The 21,048-nt window shown below is 37.7% G+C and overlaps 1 protein-coding gene across 1 annotated transcript; it reads left to right on the top strand.

The window, feature by feature from the left end:
• Positions 1 to 1,152: 1,152 nt before the first annotated feature.
• Positions 1,153 to 20,559, top strand: LOC135078322 (uncharacterized). Its single transcript, XM_063972921.1, has 33 exons — positions 1,153 to 1,311; positions 1,860 to 2,020; positions 2,247 to 2,626; positions 2,708 to 2,928; positions 3,008 to 3,110; positions 3,204 to 3,331; positions 3,425 to 3,715; positions 3,796 to 3,957; positions 4,267 to 4,395; positions 4,480 to 4,964; positions 5,040 to 5,223; positions 5,296 to 5,491; positions 5,562 to 6,328; positions 6,417 to 6,606; positions 6,683 to 6,796; positions 7,821 to 7,883; positions 11,304 to 11,369; positions 12,432 to 12,592; positions 13,283 to 13,443; positions 14,084 to 14,457; positions 14,543 to 14,769; positions 15,055 to 15,157; positions 15,230 to 15,354; positions 15,434 to 15,721; positions 16,009 to 16,170; positions 16,627 to 16,755; positions 16,834 to 17,318; positions 17,717 to 17,900; positions 17,990 to 18,185; positions 18,530 to 19,296; positions 19,426 to 19,618; positions 19,807 to 19,920; positions 20,378 to 20,559. Exons 1-33 carry the CDS (start codon positions 1,177 to 1,179, stop codon positions 20,452 to 20,454), a joined length of 7,521 nt encoding a protein of 2,506 aa, XP_063828991.1. The 5' UTR covers positions 1,153 to 1,176; the 3' UTR covers positions 20,455 to 20,559.
• The last annotated feature ends 489 nt before the right edge of the window (positions 20,560 to 21,048 follow it).

The following is a 21,048-nucleotide window of genomic DNA, read 5'->3' as shown; positions in this document are numbered from 1 at the left end:
TGTTTTCTTTGAGTAAAATTTTCTATCAGGTGGCATGTAATCCACCCTGTCTGTATTTACTACCTATCGACATTACAACTGCCACGTTTTGCCACATGTCTACGGGGGCAAACCTCCAAAAAAAAAAAAAACAATTTTTTTGTCAGGTTTGTGAAATTGCATACCCACCGGCCCGGGGGAACCCGTGGGTTATATGAGGCTCTCCCTGCCAGATGGGCAGGGCCTACGCACTAAAACCTGATTACCTGATGGTGTCCTCCTAAAGTCTTTGGGACGGAAAGTCTGCGAGTTATTGTCCGAGCTAGACGGCCTAGACATTCTTTTGCGGCTCCACCCCAGACTGTGGCTCACTCTGCTTAAGCAAGCGATGACTGGCTTCAGGGCAGTAGTACCTCCTCTGTTCTTCGCTAAGGGTTCGCGTGAACACATGCGCGCGCCGCCACCACGGATCCTCCTTTAGCGGCCACCGAACACTCCGTGTCTAGTGGCCGAGGACCCATACGAGGGGGCATGGAGATGGTAGTGTCTCCTGCGGTGTCCTGGACGTCGGCGACGGTTCAAGCCTCCCCAAGCTCAACCCGTCTGTCCAGGGCTGTAGCGCAGCGTGGGGAGTGTAAGCCAAATCCTGCATTTGCCAACTAAATTATTTTGATGAATAACTGCTTCTGCAGTGGAGAGTGAGACTGACGATTCTGGTGATGTTGTCTTAATTTAAAACTAGCCACACGTCCATCGTTGGATTTTATTATTATATTACTTATGCCTCTTCATCAACATTTGTAAGCTATTTTTTGTGTAGTTAACAATAATCTCAAGTTACCAAATTTCGCAAAATATCAACAAATTAAGATTTTATTTCAAAATAATGCTCTCAGCACGTGTATTGGATCGGCTTCGTTGCTACACCTAGGTACCTACCTACCTATTTACGTGCGTAAATGTGTCTTCATTGCGTTTTTTCAATGCGTTCTTTCGCATTTTACGTACTTACTAAACCTCGACTTAATTGCTTCTCTTATTTTTGCATTTAAAAAAGAAATCTTAGCATCTAGACACGCGTGAGGCAGCCAAAACAACTGCCTAAGTAATCATTGAACCACGAAAGCAAAGGAGGAGCAGCAGGTATACCTACAGTTATTTTAAATTTCAGTCTCTAGCAACGACATCAGCTCAGACATGACACTGGTAGATTACCTTCGGAATCATTTAGAGCTGCGTGGAACAAAATACATGTGCCGCGAGGGTGGGTGCGGCGCGTGCATCGTCTCTGCCATCAAAGCACCAGGCCAACAGCCCGTTGCTGTTAATTCTGTAAGTAAAATATTTTCAATTTATCAAATCCACGTAAGGTTTCTTCTTCTTCTTCTTCTCAGTCGGTACACTCTTGTCAGAGTGGTCGTGGTCATCATTGTGAATCACGATTCAGAGTGATGTTCCTCGTAATATGGCGCCATTCCTCGCGGACTGCAGCTTTCCGGGTACTTTCGCTAACCGAGCACTTAGTTGCGGCCCTGATCTGGTCCGTCCATCTCATTGGTGATCTACCACGTGGTCTGGTGCCCTCAACTTTTCCCTGCACTACTTTACCATCAGTAAAAATAACCTCTCCGATCCTCAAGAATTCTGATGATTTGGTAAAGGTGCAAGTTCGTAGCCGACTGTATAGAGGAGTAGCAGCAGATGAACAGCGACGCTACTGGTTTCTATGTATTTCTATGAAATAGCGTCCGTTGCTAGCGACACATAGTCTGCTGCTGCTGTGTGCAGTTGGCTAAGTACTTGCACCTTCAGTAGCCAAAATTGTTGCATTATCGCTATAGACACAATACTTCCTAACCATGAGCTTTCCAATTTTTAAGTGTCTTGTGTCGCTCCCTTCGTGCCAAAACTGGGATATCACCACCATAGAGAAAGTCGGTAACCGACTCGATGGCTACCACAAGATTCAGAAAGTGCTTGCTGAGAAGAACGGCACTCAGTGTGGCTACTGCACTCCTGGTTGGGTCATGGCTATGTATAGGTGAGTAGTTAAATAAAAATACGTTAACTTGAATAAAGTCATGTCGGTGCTTCTACAGAATATTAGTTAGACTTCCGCAATCGGAAGTTTCTGGGTTTGATGCCCTGATGTGACGTGCACATTAAAAAATCTTTGCAATTGCTATCGGTTACGGGCTTGAATCGTTTGAATTTTCCCAAATAAAAATACTTACCTATGATGACTATACGTTTGATTTGCTTTGCAGTCTCATAAATACCCAAAAAGATATTTCAATGCTCGATATCGAAAAATCTTTTGCGAGTAACATCTGCCGGTGTACAGGCTACAGACCAATCTTGGATGCGTTTAAATTGTTTGCCAAAGACTCTCCATCTTGCAGCAAAATTACCGACATCGAAAATCTTACTTCATGCAAAAACAATAACAAATCATGCACCAAGAAATGTAACGATAAAGTTTGGTGCCATATCACCAAAGACGATGCTTTACCTGTGGGTAAAGTTGAAAAAGCCCTTAAAGATGGAAAAATATGGTACACAGTAGAAAAAGTTGGAGATATTTTTGAAATCTTGGACGTAGAAGGAAATGAGTCTTATATGCTAGTTGCAGGAAATACTGCTAAAGGTAAAACTCGCAATTATGTATACCATTAACAATGTACCTACGCTATTGTACGAAGATCTAATTCGTTCAGTTTTTCTACAGGAGTATACCCGATTGAGGACTATCCGCATATTTTAATAGATATCAATAAAGTGAAAGAGCTAAAAGGTTACATGATGGATCAGAACCTCATCATTGGTGCTGCTACAACTCTCAATGAAATGATAAACATCTTTCAGGATGTTTCTAAGGAAGAATATTTTGGTTATTTACAAAAATTTGCAGATCACATGAATTTGGTAGCCAATATTCCTGTAAAGAATGTAAGAGACTTATCGCAAAACAAGTCTGCTACTAACCATTGCAATATTTCTTTTTATAATAGCAATCTAATGATTTCAGTTAGGGACAATTGGAGGCAATCTCATGATAAAGCATCAACATAAGGAATTTCCATCCGACATTTTTATTTTACTTGAAACGGTTGGAGCTATGCTGACCATTTGTAAGTAATTTAGACGCAAAGTAGTTATTACGAGAAAATAGGTAACAAACTCGTACCTGCAATAAGACATGTCTTTACTTTGATTATTTTCAGTGAATTCTCGTGAGCGCAAAGAGACATTGACAATGCAACAATTTTTGGAAACAGACATGAAAAATACGGTTTTGTACAATATAATGTTACCACCATTCAATGATTCATATAAAGTCGTCACTTACAAAGTAAGCCTATGTTAGAACTTGGAATATAAGTGTTTCATACGTAATGTATTAACTGAACTGAAACGGTATTTTAAAAATTTGCTTGCTTTTTAGATAATGCCTCGTGCTCAAAATGCGCATGCTATTGTCAATGCAGGATTTCTTTACAAATTGGAAAACGAAGATGGTAAAGTAAAAGATGCTAGAATAGTTTACGGTGGTTTATCTTCGTCGTTCAACAGAGCAAAAGAAACTGAAACTATGCTGAAAGAGAAGATGTTATTTGAAAATGAAACTTTGCAATCAGCAATTAGTTCCTTAGTTAATGAGTTAGAGGTTGTTGAGAATCCACCTGAACCATCGGCTAGTTATAGAAAACAGTTGGCTGTAGCGTTGTTTTATAAAGTTAGTATTTATTAAAATTAGTTGAAACCATCAATCTAAGCGTTCTTTTTGTGTGTTCAAATTATTATAATTACTTTCAGAGCTTATTATCATTATGTCCAGTTGGTAAATTAGACCCTAGGCATCAATCAGGGTCTGTAGACCTAAATAAATTTAGACCGGTGTCGAAAGCCAGTCAGGAATATTCTACTGACCGAAGATTGTATCCTTTAAACCAACCTGTGGAGAAAGTGGAGGGTTTGGTATGACATACTTTTTTTTTACACTTTACATGTTAATTTATTTAATCGAAGTTTTCCGTAATGTTTAAAAATAACACAATCGTCTTCCTTTGAATTTATAACGGTAAGTAGGTATTTTAAAGGTTGTCCTCACGGCAAGGAAAAAAGATAACTAAACTTAAAATAGGTACCTGCAATTTATTGACGTTACTTACTCAAAATAGGTACCTATAAATTATCGACGATAAACTAAAATGTAGCTAAAGCTAAACCACAATCAACCTCAGAAACTAAATAGATAGTTGATGTAACACTTTGTTTGATTTTAAGATTCAATGTTCCGGTGAAGCGAAGTATACAGAAGATTTACCTTCAATTACACGTGAAGTGTTTGCAACATATGCCACAAGTGACGTGGCTATAGCCGATATAGAGTCGATAGATGCCCGCGATGCTTTGGTAAAACCACTGAATAATCTAGGTACCTACATTATATCATGCATTGAAGCAAAACAGTAAATCATTCATAATAAATATTTCCAGAACTATCCTGGGGTCATCGCGTTTTACACTGCTGATGATATTCCAGGACCTAATAACTTCATCCCAGTAGGCACATTGATTTTTGTTGCAAGTGAAGAAGTGTTATGTAGTAAAAAAGTCAAATACTACAATCAACCTTTAGGCATAATAGTGGCTGAAACACGCAGCATTGCTGAAAAGGCCGCTAAAATGGTGAAAGTGAAATACAGCAATGTTAAAGAGCCTGTACTGGATATCAAAGTGGCCAAAAACGATGCGTCAAGAACTAAATTGTTGCTACCGTTTCCTGCAATAGAAAAAGGCTTTGATGTTGCAAAGGTGATCAAAACTGAATACACAATATACGGCCAATACCATTTCTGTATGGAGACGATGACTTGCATAACACGACCGACAGAAGAAGGAATGGAAGTGTTTACAACGACTCAATGGACGGATGTCATTCAGAACATGATATCACAAGCATTGAAGATTCAACTCAATAAGTAACATTTATGTACCTTCCAGTGCATCGGTTTTATTGAAGTAGTTCACATATTAAAGAAAATTTTACTTTTCAGAATTGACGTTCATGTTCGTCGACTCGGCGGTGCCTTTGGCTTAAAGATATCGAGACCTACACAGCTGGCCATTGCTTGTAGTCTTGTAACACAAAAGCTGAACAGACCATGTCGTTTTATACAGTCTTTAACGTCGTCCATGAGAACTGTGGGAAAGAGATTCCCTTGTTCAGCAAACTTTGAAGTATTTAATGTTTTTGAAATTGTTTCATTATTAAAATAAGGAACTTGTTTAGAATATTTACCTACTTCGCAGGTCGGAGTTAATAAAAAAGGGAAAGTACAAAACATGAAGTGCGACATCTACGAAGACAACGGGTATATTAGTAGTGAAATAGTAGCTCTACTTGGATTTGATTCGTATAGTAACTGCTACGATAGGCTCAGATGGAGTTACAAATGCTATAACACCAATACAGACAATGCGAAAAATACTTATTGCAGAGCACCAGGTAATAAAAATTAAATAAGGAATCAACTAAAACGTTATAAAAACTTTTCACCAATTGGTTTTAATTTTAGGAACATTAGAGCATATTGCAATGGCAGAATGGATTATGGAACAGATCTCATACGAAATGCAATTAAACCCTTTAGATGTGAGATTTGCTAACGTAGAAGAAACAAAGTATGGGGAATATAAAGCAATGGTTGATAGTGTTAAAAGTAAATCCGATTATGATAACAGAAGAGCAGCTGTCGACAAGTTTAATAAAGAAAACCGATGGAAAAAACGTGGTTTGAGATGGTCGTTTATGAAATGGAATCCTTTGAGTCCTGCTTATTTCGACGTGAATCTCTCAGTATATCACGGAGATGGATCAGTCATTATCACTCATGGAGGTGTCGAGATGGGACAAGGCATCAACACGAAAGCTGTTCAGATTTGTGCTTATTTACTAAAGATACCAATGGATAAGATTCAAATAAAAGCAAGCAATACCACAATAGCTCCGAATGCTTTTTTGACAGGCAGTAGCATTACATCGCAGAATATTGGTAGAGGTGTAGAGAAGTGTTGTAAAGAGCTATTGAAAAGATTAGCGCCAATTAGGATCTTATTGCTGAATCCACCTTGGGAGAAATTAATCAAAAAAGCGTTTGCACTTAACATAGATTTGCAAGTACATGAATTCATTGGAGAGTTTGTGTCTCCAATATTTACTGCGGTTGGTGTGACTTTGGCAGAGGTTGAAGTAGATGTCCTTACTGGAGAATTTCAGCTGCTGAGAGTTGATTTGTTGGAAGATGTAGGGAGGAGTATAAGCCCTGCTATAGATGTTGGTCAGGTAAAAGAAGCGACAGCTTATATCAGTTTAAAGTGTTTATATCCATCATGATGTTAATAACTGAACAAAAAAATTTTTTTGTGAACAGGTGGAAGGTGCTTTCATAATGGGTATGGGATACTGGACCTGTGAGAATCTGGTATATGCTAAGACTGGCGAACTCCTCACAGATCGCTCCTGGAACTATCATGTGCCTCAGGCTAGAGATATCCCCCAGGACTTCAGAGTCTATTTCAAAGAAAATTCGTATAGCGGTGATATAGCTCTTGGAGCTAAAGGTAGTGTTTACTTTAAATTAAGAAGTGACGTATTTTGGTGTATGCCTTAGATTGATGGAGACCTATTTATTTTTAGTGACTGGTGAACCTCCGATATGCATGGCAGTGGTGGTGCCCTTTGCAATCAGAGAGGCCCTATCTGCAGCTAGAACTGAATCCGGCATCCCTACTACTGAATGGTTTCATATTGGTAATACGAGTAGTTTAGTCGCTAATAGCAGAGTAAATACAAATGAGTAGGTCATCTTCATAGAAACGCACCGAGCGCGGTTTGTATTTGAGCGCGCCAATACGTTCGTATGCGGCGCGCACGCACACACTGACAAAATTCGGCGCAACATCCCGCTAATCCACGCTAAATTTTGTCAGTGTGTTCGTGCGCGCCGCATACTATCCGTTCGCGATAAGTTTGCCGCTGGCGATATGACGTCACTCGAAGGAAAGGGCCTATAACTTTAGCAAACTATATTGAAAATATTTTTTATTTATTAATATTGATAAAAATTGTGTATTTGCGTAAAATAAAACACTCAATTGCGTATAATCACCAATTATTTGCGTTTAATCGCGGTTGGAGGAGGGGACGCGCATTCCACGGACCGGCAAACATAGCGCGAACGGGTCGTATTGGCGAGCTCACAAACAAACCGAGCTCGGTGCGTTTCTATGAAGATGACCTACTCATTTGTATTTACTCTGATAGGTTGTTTCGTTTTCTTACACGTGAACTTATGGTTTTACTAACTGAAAAGACTCATATTTTTTTCGTTAAAGAGCTACAAACATAATAAACAGGGTGTCCCAAAAACAATGGATAACCTTGTAACTATCGATAAGCCTCACTATGGTTTCTCATATACCTACATAATAATTTTGACCAGGTAAAAATATCACGGTAATTCGAATTTTTTTTTTTTTTTATTTTATTTTAGAAAATTATCACCTGCGATTGCGATGCGAGATCACGAATTAATTTTTCCTTTTCTACTTTTTTTAATACTTTGGAACTAGTTTGTTGAATTTCATGAGAAAAACTAGTCATAGGTGGCAATTTTCTAAAAATAAAATGTTCTTCTATGGTCAAAATTTTTATATTATAGAGATCTTGAGGAGGCCTATTGATAGTTGTGAGGTTATCCATTGTTTTTGAGATACCCTGCCCTGTATAACTGGTTTACCAATTACCAAACATTTCGTAATTTGTGTTATTTCAGATGGCCCATATACCTTGGAAAACATTTGTATGGCAGCCGCAACAAAATACGAGCAGTTGAAATTCAATTAATTAAACCTATTTGTTTCTCTTTTTCTGTTTGTTCATTGTCCTTGGTTACTACTTAACAAAGCAGTAAGTTTATTGTACAGAAGACAAAACTAACAGTAGAAAAAACAAAGCAATGCTTGTAAAATTTCATATTACTACTGAAAAACATGTTTTATGTTGCTTAGTTATGTAGATTTGCTAGGTTATTGATATCATTTAATCGTCAAGTCAGTCTGGAATCAGCTTGATACTTACGTCCTTCAAAGCCTGAAATTAGTATTCAAAGCGAGCCTGAATTGCAATAGTAATACTAAGTACTGATAGCAGTATGCCTAATATATTACAAGAATACCTACCTAATTTAATAAAGCTAGACTTCCACTGTTAAATAATAATCCATACTATACAGGGTGGAAACGATAAGTGATCTCACTCGATTATTTCTAAACTATACAAGTTATCGAAAAACTGGTTACTGATCCTGAAAGTGCTTCACAAGCTCTTTCAAACGGTACCAATAATAGGTTACAGAATAAACTGGAACTCCCCGAAAATTCAATGTTTCCAGCTTCCATACATTTGGTAAAGTTACATAATATTAAAAACTACACAAGATATCGAAAAACTGGTTACTGATCCTGAAAGTGCTTAACGAGCTCTATCCAACGGTATCTATCGGTATCGGTATATATCTATCCAACAGTAGCTTACAGAATGAATTGAATCTATCCAAAAATTCAATGTTTCCATCTTCCATACATTTAGTACTATCACAGTCATGGCACTCATTATCCTTGGTGTCGACATATCGAGCGAAGTCCAGTTCCGTGGTCATTTAGAGGGTAAGGCTAAATTAGCCTCGAAGAAGCTTGGTGTGCTCAATAGATCGAGACGGTATTTCACTCCAGCCCATCGTCTGCAACTTTACAAGGCGCAGGTTCGGCCTCATATGGAATACTGTTCTCATCTTTGGGCAGGTGCGCCCCAGTACCAGCTTCTCCCTCTGGACCGCATTGAACGGAGAGCAGCTCGAATCGTTGACTGCCAGGACATTTCGGATCGGCTTGACCCCTTGGCGCTGCGTAGAGATGTATCCTCACTGTGCATATTCTATCGCATGTATCACGGGGAGTGCTCCGAAGAATTATCCGGACTTATTCCTGCCGCCACTTTTCGCCACCGATCTACCCGACAGCACTTCCACCCCCATCACTTAGATGGTTGGCAGTCCACAACAGTACGTTTCTCTAGAAACTTTCTGCCCCGTACAACCAAACTGTGGAATGGACTGTCGTCTGCGGTGTTTCCGGACGGATACGACCTGCAAGCTTTCAAGAGGAGAGCGTATCTTTACCTTAAAGGCCGGCAACGCACCTGTAACGCCCCTGGGTCTGCGGGTGTCTATGGGCGACGGTAATCACTTACCATCAGGTGATCCGTTTGCTCGTTTGCCTCCTATCACATAAAAAAAAAAAAAAAAAAAACTCATCTCTTGATAATATTATAGCAAGTAAAGCTTAAAACTAATGTTTTCCACAAATAATTTTAAATAAGATGCAAGTTACGAGTTTATTTAACCGACTTTTTAAGTTAATTATTTAACAAAAAATAAATTACACTTCTAATATTGTGTGGTTGGCATACATTTAGTATGGAAGCTGGAAACATTGAATTTTCTGATAGTTCCAGTTTATTCTGTAACCTATTATTGGTAGCGTTTGAAAGAGCTTGTGAAGCACTTTCAGGATCATTAACCAGTTTTTCGATATCTTGTATAGTTTAGAAATAATCGAGTGAGATCACTTACCGTTTCCACCCTGTATGTATGTAGCTATAGGTGCAAGCGCAGCGTGGTGGAGCGACTACCTTATAAAGGTAGCAGGAAGGCGCTGGATGCAGCCGCTACAAACCGGTCATTATGGAAATCTTTGGCCGAGGCCTATGTTCAGCATTAGCGTCCTATGGCTGAAATGATGATGGTGATGATGATGATAGGTGTTCAGCAATTACGTCTGATAAACATGATTAAGTAGTCATTAGTCTTTCGATAGAGATGTCCAAGTCTCTACCTACAACTCAACCGAGTTAAATGCGCACCTGGCAGCCGTAACGTCACATCGACGCTCTGTTACGGACACGGGGCGAACGCGGGGAGGTCAGGTGTGCGTTTGAGTGCGACGTAGAGTCGCGTTCCAGCGAGGTCCTTTCCGTACCTCTTCATCGGACTGGATTTTTTCAACTCTTCTATTCCGCTGGTAATGAAATAAAGATTTTTTTTTTTTTTTTTTTTTTATTATTATTCTATCTTCAGGCTATGAAGGTGTGGAATTCGCTCCTTGAAGATATCTGGCAAGACACAAGGCATAGGCAGTTAGTTCGCAATTATTTCCAAAATCAGCTCCAAATTGTAGAAAAGATTGTTTTGTCAACCTGCATCTTAATTACTCGTATGTTTAAATGTTACTGATAGTGTACAACCATTATTATGGCAATAAATAACATTTATTTGTCTTTCTCTTACTTTACAAACACGGATTTTTACATTATGTATAAAGTAGGAAAGGCAGATAAAAGTGTCATGAGAAGGTGGCTAAGAAAAAACATGTTGTGAAAACATAGTTTTTACGGTACTTTGAATTAATGGAAAAAGCCAATGACATACCAAAAAGAATAACGCTTCTAGTACCTACTGGAGCAGCAATCTAAATTGTTTTTAATCTTATGTTCATTTCCTAACTGTAATTAAATTGTAAATTCAACATCGTATTTTACAGTACAGTACAGTACAGTTTGTCATCATCATTATCATTCTGTGATAGTTAGTGAAACTTTCTAATAAGTTTCTAATTAGTAAAACCCTTGAAAAAGAGGCTGACAATAAGTAGTGACTGAGTTTCTTGCGCTGCTTCTTCTCAGCACTGGCCCATTTATTGTCCTGAAGCAGTGGTAGGGTTAATACTGGGACGTGTAAAAGTGCTTGTTAAAAGTCTACTTGCATAAATAAATGAGTTTTTTTTTTTATTAAATCCTTAAAAATAGAAAAAAAAACCGTCGTGAAACAGCTAGAAAGAAAATGAGGACTATTTCTTACTTTGATTATTAAATAATTAGTACTTTAATGATGCACTCAAGTTGTTTTTTGTTTTCTTTAACCATGTTCCGCGTACCGATCCCTCAGACTTCTCTAACAATTCATTAATCAGGGACATTTCTAGCAAAAACATAAATAAATAGCAGTATAATAATGTATGTCCTATTTAGTAATGCAGGTCAAACGTTTATGACAGTTTATGTTTCGACCTTGAATCTGACCCAGTTAAAAGTTAGCCCACGTGGTAGAAAACAGAAAGACAAACAAACAGTTTTACCTGCTGACAGTATTACAATAGATAACATATTATCATACATATATAAACTGAAACTGACTGTCAAGTGCAGCAGTGTCCTCTGGCAATCATGGATACAATACAACTAACAGTTAACGGGCAGCAGTACACTGGTATAGTAACGTTTAATTATTAATTACAATTAAAATATGAACGAGTATCATTAGAAGTGTTGCGGTACTTAGTGAATACAAGCACATAATATTATTGAACATAATGGAAGTCCTCTTAAAATACACGCATTATAATTATGCAAACTTTATGGCAAATAATTCAAATAAATTATAATGTGCACTAAAAAAGGGTCCACTGGTCAAATAACGAACAATAAGTGTTACTTATTTAGCATGAGAAATGGGATATTCTCACACAACTCTTTCAGGACAGAACGATGTACGTAGGTAAGTGAAATTACTTAATCAAAAAGAGTCCCGGGGAAACTCTTTCGCCTTCAGCCTGAGCCAAGAGCTTCTTTCTCCCTTGTGAATAAAATATTTTTTCTTTATTATATTATTTTTAATCATTTTTATATGCGTAGGTTGTTCAGGACAATAAATACAGCATTAACTTTTTGTCATAAGTGGCACTTTAAAATTAGATGACAATAATTATGCCCGTTTTCACCATCAATCCCTAATTTTTAAGTGACCCCTTTGGTGTAGTAATACATAACAGGAATTTTGTTTTCATAAGGGTCATTTTTTTAAATTAAGGATTGATAATGAAAACGGGCATAACTCTACCAAAGAAGTGTGTGAAACACTGACCTACTTACTTGAAAACTGCTTCCTTGATCTGGCCCAGTTTTTTTAAAAATAATTTTAACAATTTGTAAATACAAATTACTAATAATCCCATTAACCCCACGTAGTAAGCTAAAATATGCTTGTGTTACGAGTGGGTTCACCACAATAGCCGAGCGGGGGGATTCTAACCCGCGTTCCTCGGATCACGAGTCGGCCAGTCCGACCCCTACACCGTTCGGCTATCGTGACTTTACTTCACTAGTGACTGAGTTTCTTGCGCTTCTTCTTCTCAGCACTGGCCTATTTATTGTCCTGAAGCAGTGGTAGGGTTAACGGGACGTGTAAAAGTGCTTTTTAAAAGCCTACTTGCATAAATAAATGAGTTTTTAACTTGGTTACTTCATAGCTTGCTTTTATGGTCTGATACAGTGGAAGGAGCGGAGGTGAGCTCCGACACGATGCTGGTGGACTACCTCAGGCAGCACCTCGAGCTCAGGGGCACAAAATTCATGTGCCGTGAGGGTGGCTGTGGAGCCTGCATCGTGACTGCCGTCAAGTCGCCTGGAGACCAGCCGGTAGCTGTAAACTCTGTAAGTTGTGTACCATGCAGACTATGCTACTAAGGAGAAGCTTTTTGAGATTGTCATGTTTATGGCGCAAGTACACTATGCGGGAAATTGGCCGAGACGTAATAGTGTGAACACCATTTCAGTTACTTTCTCATTCCCCTACCCGGGCGGTCGCCCATATTTTGGTGTACGGGCTCGCGCTTTGTTCAGGACAATTTCATAGTGAATGCCTTGATGCTGGTGAACCACAGACAGTTTATTGAGTTGAGATTTTATTATGTGTTTTGCTTTACTTTGCGAATTATTCAAACTGACAATCAGTTTACATATCATCCACTCAGCTGCAGGATGAAGTTTGGCTAATATTCACCACCATAACCCAACGGTTTGGGTAGCCATCAGGCTTGGGATTTTGTGATCCCTACCCAAGGTCTTCCAAAAAGTAATCATTAGGTTAGGCTATGGTCGTAGTTTTTATCTAAAATATCGCCACATAAACCGTCACAGATTTGTTTATTTAACCATTGATAAGGATGGAACCATCATAACTACGACTATGGTATAATATGACTTGCATGGGTAGCCTTATACTTACCTACAACTAGGTCAAGTTTGATTGTAAAAGATATTTATTTAGTTTTGGTACAAAAGTTACATTTGATATCAATGGCAGGTACGTATAAATGTTAGCACAACAGGTTTTATTTCTAGTGCCTGGTGTCAGTAACTTCTTGCCACAACTGGGAAATCACCACCGTTGAAAAAGTGGGGAACAAGCTGGACGGTTACCATCCCATTCAAAAAACATTGGCTGAGAATAATGGCACTCAGTGCGGACACTGCACTCCTGGTTGGATCATGGCTATGTATAGGTAATTTAAGAAGATTTTAATAATATTGTAGTCAATTTAATCGATTGGTAGCGGCCTGCGTCCAGCGCTTCCCTGCTACCTTTACGATGTCGTCGGTCCACCTTGTAGGTGGATCGATCAACATGGAAAGCATTGGGGGAGGCCTATGTTCAGCAGTGGACGTCCTATGGCTGAAATGATGATGATGATGATTATGATGTCTTGTAGTCAATTTAAATTAAAATAAAGACTAATATGACCTTACGATTGCAATGGCTCCACAATGTACGGACACCATAACAAAACATGATCTAATCCACCAGCCCCCTTCCATCACTGGGGAACCAGACGCCGGTTAGCGTAACATCCCTACATTGTCGATGTCGACATTTCACCAGCTCGCACTAAGCGCTCGATAACTTTTTGTAATGCGAACAGCTAGAGACTGGAATTCGCTGTCTGCTGCTGTTTTTCCCGAACACTATTAATCCGGGCCATTAAAGGAGAGAGTGAATAGGCACTTACAGGGTGGATATACCATCCTAGACTGTATGTCACATAACATCAGATGCGATTGCGATCAAATATGTACCTGCCTTGTTCTGCATTAAAAAATACCTTTAATCACCCACAAGTAATCTTGTATACGTATATTTTTCAGTCTTGCACGAAGCAAAAAGAATTTAACCGAATTGGAGATCGAAAAATCGTTTGCGAGCAATGTGTGCAGATGCACTGGATACAGACCAATTTTAGCGTCATTTAAAAAGTTTGCTGCTGATGCTAAAAACAATCAAATAGCTGATATAGAAGATTTGTATGTCTGCAAAAAGAGCAACGAAGTTTGTAACAAATCATGTGAAGAGTATGAATGGTGCTTTGTAAACGATAATTTGAATCAAGATGAAGTTATTAAGATAAATCTTAAAGATGGCAAAAAGTGGTATAGAGTTACACAAGTATCTCAAATATTTGATATTCTACGCGCTGAAGGTGATGAATCATACATGTTGGTTGTTGGAAATACGGCAAAAGGTATATTGCAGTTCGAATGGAGATCCAAATTTTTGGAATTCAAAATCGGGTTTTAATGAGATTTTCTTGGTCTTATTTGTTTCAGGAGCGTTCCCAATTGATGAATATCCAGAAATATTAATAGACATAAGTGGAGTATCTGAATTAAAAGGTCACATTTTTGACCAAAACTTGGTCATTGGTGCGATCACCACCCTCACCGAACTTTTGGATATATTCGAAAGTGCTGCTGAAGAGAGAAGCGATGAATTTGGTTATTTAAAGAAGTTTCATGATCACATTCAGTTAGTTGCTACTATACCAGTAAGAAATGTAAGTGCGAATGAGTATAAGGCTAAGGGCCCTCGCTTATGGCGTCAGCATCGCTACTAGCGCGGGTTAGTCGCATTTGCAATGCTAGTGCATTGTATGTACAGTATACATGTACATGTATACTGTACTGTACATGTATAGTACAGAAGTGATGCCAACGCGCTACTAACGCGCTACAGCAGCGCGACTGCATCGCTACAAAAAGTCGCCGTGGGCCAGGGCCCTAAGGTAAATGTGAATGGAGTAAATGAAAAACTCACTAATTAATAATACTGTTTTATTTAGGTAGGGTCCATTGCAGGGAATCTAATGACTAAGCACGAACATCCAATGTTTCCTTCAGATATATTTTTACTCCTCGAAACGGTTGGCGCTTATGTGACTATAGGTAGGTACATACCTATTTTTTTAAGTCGCATCGAAAATATTTTTTTTCATAAACTTGATATTTTTTTTACAGTTGATGCAAACGGATCTAAAGAAGTACCTATGATGGAATTCCTAAATGCAGATATGAAAGGAAAGATTTTGTATAACGTCATGATACCGCCTTTGAATAATCAATATAAAATAGAAACATTTAAGGTAGGTTCTTAGAAATAAGCACATGTGATAACAAACTTTAAAACCAATATTAATATAAGTTACCTACTTTACTTTACAGATTATGCCGCGTTCACAAAATGCACATGCTATAGTCAATGGAGGATTTAGATACAAATTAAGTAATGATAATAAAGTCCAAGAGGCAAGAATAGTGTATGGAAATCTATCTCCAGAATTTATTAGAGCAACGAAAACAGAAGAATACTTGAAAGGAAAAGCGTTGTTTTCAGATGATGTTTTACAATCAGCTCTTAAAGTATTGAATGAGGAAATAGTCGTCATAGAACATCCGCCAGATGACTCTGCTGCTTATAGAAAACAATTGGCTTTAGCTCTATTTTACAAAGTAAGTAAATTCTATTTTAGCCAACTGGAAGATTTATCACAAAGACTCAATATCTTATAATACAACATGATCGAGTTAACTGCGCACCTGGCATCCGTGACGTCACATCGACGCTCTGGTACAAACACGAACGCAGGTGTGCGAGGGATGAGTGCGAGGGAGAGTCACATTCCAACGAGGTGCGCAGTTAGCTCGATCAGATTATACGATCACATACATTATAATATTTGTATATCAATAAAAGTGATTATGGAAAAGTTAGTGATATTTTTGTTTAATATTTTCAGGGTCTTTTGACGCTTTGTCCGAGTGACAAAGTAGATGCTCGCTACCGTTCAGGTGTAAAGCGCCTCCATGACTCCCGACCGGTGTCTAGCGCTCAGCAGAGCATACCTACGGACCCCGACTTGTATCCTCTCAATGAGCCTATACCAAAAGTAGAAGCTTTGGTGAGTAGTATGTAGTAAATTATACTATTGTCAATCGGTCACGCAAGGCAAGCAATAAGATGTCCAAGGGCGGTTGTGATCGCTTAGAATTATGTGACATGCTTACATTACATACGGGCATGAAACAATTTATGCGATCTTTTAGCGGTCATTTTCTACAGTTGTATGGGAATTTATTGTAATTATTCAAATGAAAATCAGTGTCTAGCCACGCACTTTGCTGGCGGAATATACTGGTGTCCATTTGGCACTAGCAAAAATGTATAAATTTATTGTTTTGTGTCAAATAAAGTGTTATTCTTTGTATAATCAAATGGGTAAAATACATAAAAATAATGCTAAAAGTAAAAGTTCTTTAAGCTATAATAAACACTGTTATTCTTAAGAGTCTTTTGCATTTTAAGCCTAGAAAATTCTCAATTTTGGATCTAATGTAAATTGTATTGCGTATTTCAGATTCAATGTGCAGGCGAAGCGAAGTATACTGACGATCTACCAGCTTTTCCAAATGAGGTATTCAGTGCACTCGTATTAAGTACGATCCCCAAAGGAGAAATCAAGTCCATTGATGCTTCTGAAGCTTTGGTATGTTTTTAAATATAATTTTGTACATTGAGGTCACTTAATTAAGCGATATTTTTTATTTTCAAATTATTGTTCCAGAAACTACCCGGTGTGATAGCATTTTATTCAGCCAAAGATATACCAGGGAAAAACTCTTTCATACTAATAGCGACAATAGCATTTATTAAAGACGAAGTAATTTTTTGCGATGATAAAGTAAGTTACTACAACCAACCATTAGGTATAATTGTAGCAGAATCTACAGCGCTAGCAGAAAGAGCTGCCAAAAAGGTCAAAGTTACTTATAAAAATGTTGAAACGCCAGTGACTGATGTGATGGTAGCCAGAAAAGATGAATCGAGAACCAAATTATTTTTGCCGATTCCTAATATCGGTCGTGGGCTATTTGTGAAAAAAGAGTTCAAATCGAACTACACAATACGTGCACAGATTCATTTTCCTATGGAGTCCATAGTATGCGTGACCCGGCCATCAGAGATGGGTCTCGAAGTCCACTGTACCACCCAATGGATGGATGCTGTGCAGTATACGATTGCAAAGGCTTTAAATTTAGATATTAACAGGTAAGAATAACATTTACATTTACTTATGTCTCATAAAATAATTCAATGCTCGTAGTTATTGCGGAAGTAAATTACATACCATAATAATAAAAATATAATTGAATATGATTGTCGTTAAAACTTAAAACGCCATAATTTAAGCCCAAGGTAGTTATAAATTATTTGCATAGGGGATAAGGGGAATCAAAAAATTCAATGAAAAATTGATCAAGACGCTACTTCTTCTTGAAGTCTGTATGACAATTAATGGAAATTTTATCGAAAATTTATTTATTTAATCATCATCGATTTATTAATTTAATAGTCTTGTCACAGTAAATTATATTCAAGATTATTAGAAGAAAAAAATTATTGCTGTAATTTTCATAGTTAATAAGAATTTCGTATTTTATTTCCAGAGTGGATGTTTTTACGAACAGAGTCGGTGGTGGCTTTGGACTAAAAATATCAAGGAGCTCCTTGGCCGGTGTTGCCTGCAGTCTAGTGGCCTATAAACTGAACAGACCCTGCCGTTTGTTTCTGTCATTGCCAACAGTCGCAAAAGGTATTGGCAAAAGGTTACCATGCTCCTGTGACGTAGAGGTAATTTTAAAATGTTAATCGACAGAAATATTTAAAAATATGGTCGTTGTTAATAACGCATTTAAAAAAAATGCTTTGACAATTTTCAGGTTAAAGTGAATAGCCAAGGCCGTGTACAATACATGGATTACGATGTATACGAAGATAACGGTTATATTAACAGTTTACTATTATCCGTAGTAGGAGTAGATGCCCATCACAACTGCTATAAAAGATTGTGGTGGAACTTCAAAATTTATGACTCTTTCACTGATACTGCGAGAAACGAATATTGTAGAGCACCCGGTAAGATTTAAATGACAATAACACAAATATAATTATTTGCGTTCAAACAGAACAGCCTTAATTGCCATGCTGACTTTATTCCCATAGACGATTTGCATAAATACCTCAACTTGTGCTTTATCAATGAGTTCAGCCTTGTAAATGCAAAATAGTAATGGAAAAATTTACTCAATTTGCTTTCCACCATGCTTATAACTTAGGTCCCATAAGCAATTTTCGTTCTATGTAAATAAATCTAACCGAATATTCCGATTTAGCTGAGTTTGTTAATGTTCAATTCAATGTTAAAACACAATATGTACAATTTTGTTAGAGTTTTAACTCACAATTTGTTGTTTAAACAGGAACATTGGAAAACATAGCTATGGCAGAAACAATCATGGAACAGATTTCATATGAACTCTCATTAGATCCCTATGAAGTGCGAATGACTAATTTAGATTCACTTTTGTATGGAGATATTAAAGAAATGGGAGATGATTTGAAAACCAAAGCTGACTATACAAAACGAAGAGATGCGGTGACGAAATTCAATGCTGAAAATAGGTGGAAGAAACGCGGCCTAAGATGGGCATTGATGAAGTACACTCCTCTTAGTCCGGCAGGTTACGAAGTTAATATGTCTATTAATCACGGTGATGGATCGGTTACTATAAACCATGGAGGTATTGAGGTAGGTCAAGGAATCAATACAAAAGCTATCCAGATTGCCGCATACTTTTTGAAAATTCCTATCGACAAGATAAAAGTGAAAGGACAAAATACCGTAACAACCCCAAATGGCATTTTCACTGGTGGAAGTTTGACATCACAAAGCATTGGGCAGGGTGTAGAAGATTGCTGCAAGCAGCTGCTTCTGCGGCTAGAACCTATTAGACTTCTGCTACTAAATCCATCGTGGGAAAAGCTTATAGACAAAGCATATACACTCAATATAGACTTGATGGCCCGTAGTTTTATAGCTCATCTGATCGCCCCTATATCTTTAGTATATGGCGTAACTTTGGCTGAAGTTGAAGTAGACATATTGACAGGGGAATCGGAAGTTTTGAGAGTGGATTTGTATGAAGATGTTGGACAAAGTGTCAGTCCTAATATTGATGTGGGTCAGGTGAGTGAACTATTTGTTAATCATGAAAGTTTAAAAGAAATCTGCATTACAAAAATACACACAAATTATTATTGGATTTTTTCTAAAGACTTGTTGTAATAAAATAAGGATTGCAATTTTGTCATTCAGGTGGAAGGTGCATTCATAATGGGTATGGGATATTGGACATCAGAGAAAGTTGTGTATGACGACAAGACGGGAGAAGTGCTTTCAAATCGCGCATGGAACTACCACGTACCATTAGCCAGGGATATCCCACAAGACTTCAGGGTTTACTTTAGGGAAAAATCTTACAGCTCTGCAAAAATTCTAGGAGCGAAAGGTTTGTTAAGCGCTTTTTCAATATTAGCAACAATTTGTAGAATCTGATACAATGGGTTTCAAGAAGTCACTCTGTCAATGTGCTTCTCTAATTATTAAATTAGACTACAGACAAAACTGGTCATCGATGTGAAATAATTTGATAACTTTGATACTGTGATGATACTTAAACATAACAATTGTTTATAGTTACTGGAGAACCGGCTACGTGTATGGCTATTTGTATACCTTTTGCAATGCGGGAAGCTATCAGCGAGGCCAGAAAAGATGCAGGGATTTCTACTACGGAATGGTTTACGATTGGTAAGTTTTAGAAATAACCCAGTTTTGATAGAATACACACTATCGTCCGGAAAGCGCAGCGTAGTACGTCCACCTACAATGAGGTCCGACGACCTCATAAAGGCGCTGGATGCAGGCCGCTACCAACCGGCCATTATGAAAATCGTTGGGGGAGGCCTAGGTTCAGGAGTGCACGCCCTATATCTGAAATGATGATGTTGGTGATGATGTCACAACGTCTTACCTCGTATAAAATGAGAAGGCCTTAATTAATTATTCTCAAATATTTAACTTTGTTTTCGTCTGCAAAGTTTTAGATATTCCAACGAATCCTAACCCCATATGTTCCATTTTAGGTAATCGACGGTTATCTTCTAGATTAATCTAGAATTCTAGATGATTGATTGACAAAGACTGTCTTTTTTCAGAATTGCGTAGTTTTTGGCTAATATGTAATTAATGGTTATTTATGTTCCAGATGGACCTTACACCACTGAACAGTTGTGCATGTCAGCCGCGACGAAGCTCGAACACTTCAGATTTAAGAGTAAATAACCCTCTTTCTGGCGCAGTCGGGTAAAAATAAACGCCCCGTAAACTAAAAAGTTTATTTTGGAAAAAAAAGAAAATACTTTAATTAAATAAACAGTTTTCAATTTCAAGATAAATGTGCCGCTCTCGTAAGGTAAACCTGTGTAACGAGAATCAGGCTCCTCCTCTAAAACATAGCCCGTTTTCATCATCAAACCTTAATTTTTAAGTGACCCCTATGAAAACAAAAGTCCTGTTGTGTATAGGAGTCACTTCAAAATTAGGGATTGATGGTGAAAACGGGCATCAAACTGTGCTACTTGTGTTTTTGTATTTAAGATAAATAATTTAAATGTATTTACTTCTTCTTAATAAAAATCTGTCTAAAATTTTGTTTTATTTGTATTTAACGATATAACAATTTGTTGTAGGAAATAAAAGTTAACACTCATTTAATTTAAGATTTTTTAAACTTTCTTTATTTTTTAGTAGAGCTGACCCAGAACTAGCACCACAAAATTAAATATGAATTTTAGTTTCAGCATAATAATATCAGCAAAATAATATCTATAACTAACACTTATTTAATAAAACTTGTAAAAATATTAAAGAAAGAAA

This window comes from Ostrinia nubilalis, chromosome 14, assembly GCF_963855985.1.
Source record: "Ostrinia nubilalis chromosome 14, ilOstNubi1.1, whole genome shotgun sequence".
NCBI lineage: Eukaryota > Metazoa > Arthropoda > Insecta > Lepidoptera > Crambidae > Ostrinia > Ostrinia nubilalis.
This window is presented reverse-complemented; position numbering and strand designations above follow the sequence as displayed.

Excerpts from the sequence above, each read along its gene's own strand:
- LOC135078322 (XM_063972921.1), top strand. The coding sequence starts at position 1,177 with ATGACACTGGTAGATTACCTTCGGAATCATTTAGAGCTGCGTGGAACA. Across the intron at positions 15,355-15,433 it reads ATAAAATAGAAACATTTAAG|ATTATGCCGCGTTCACAAAA; the intron begins GTAGGTTCTTAG and ends TTTACTTTACAG. Across the intron at positions 19,921-20,377 it reads TACGGAATGGTTTACGATTG|ATGGACCTTACACCACTGAA; the intron begins GTAAGTTTTAGA and ends TTTATGTTCCAG.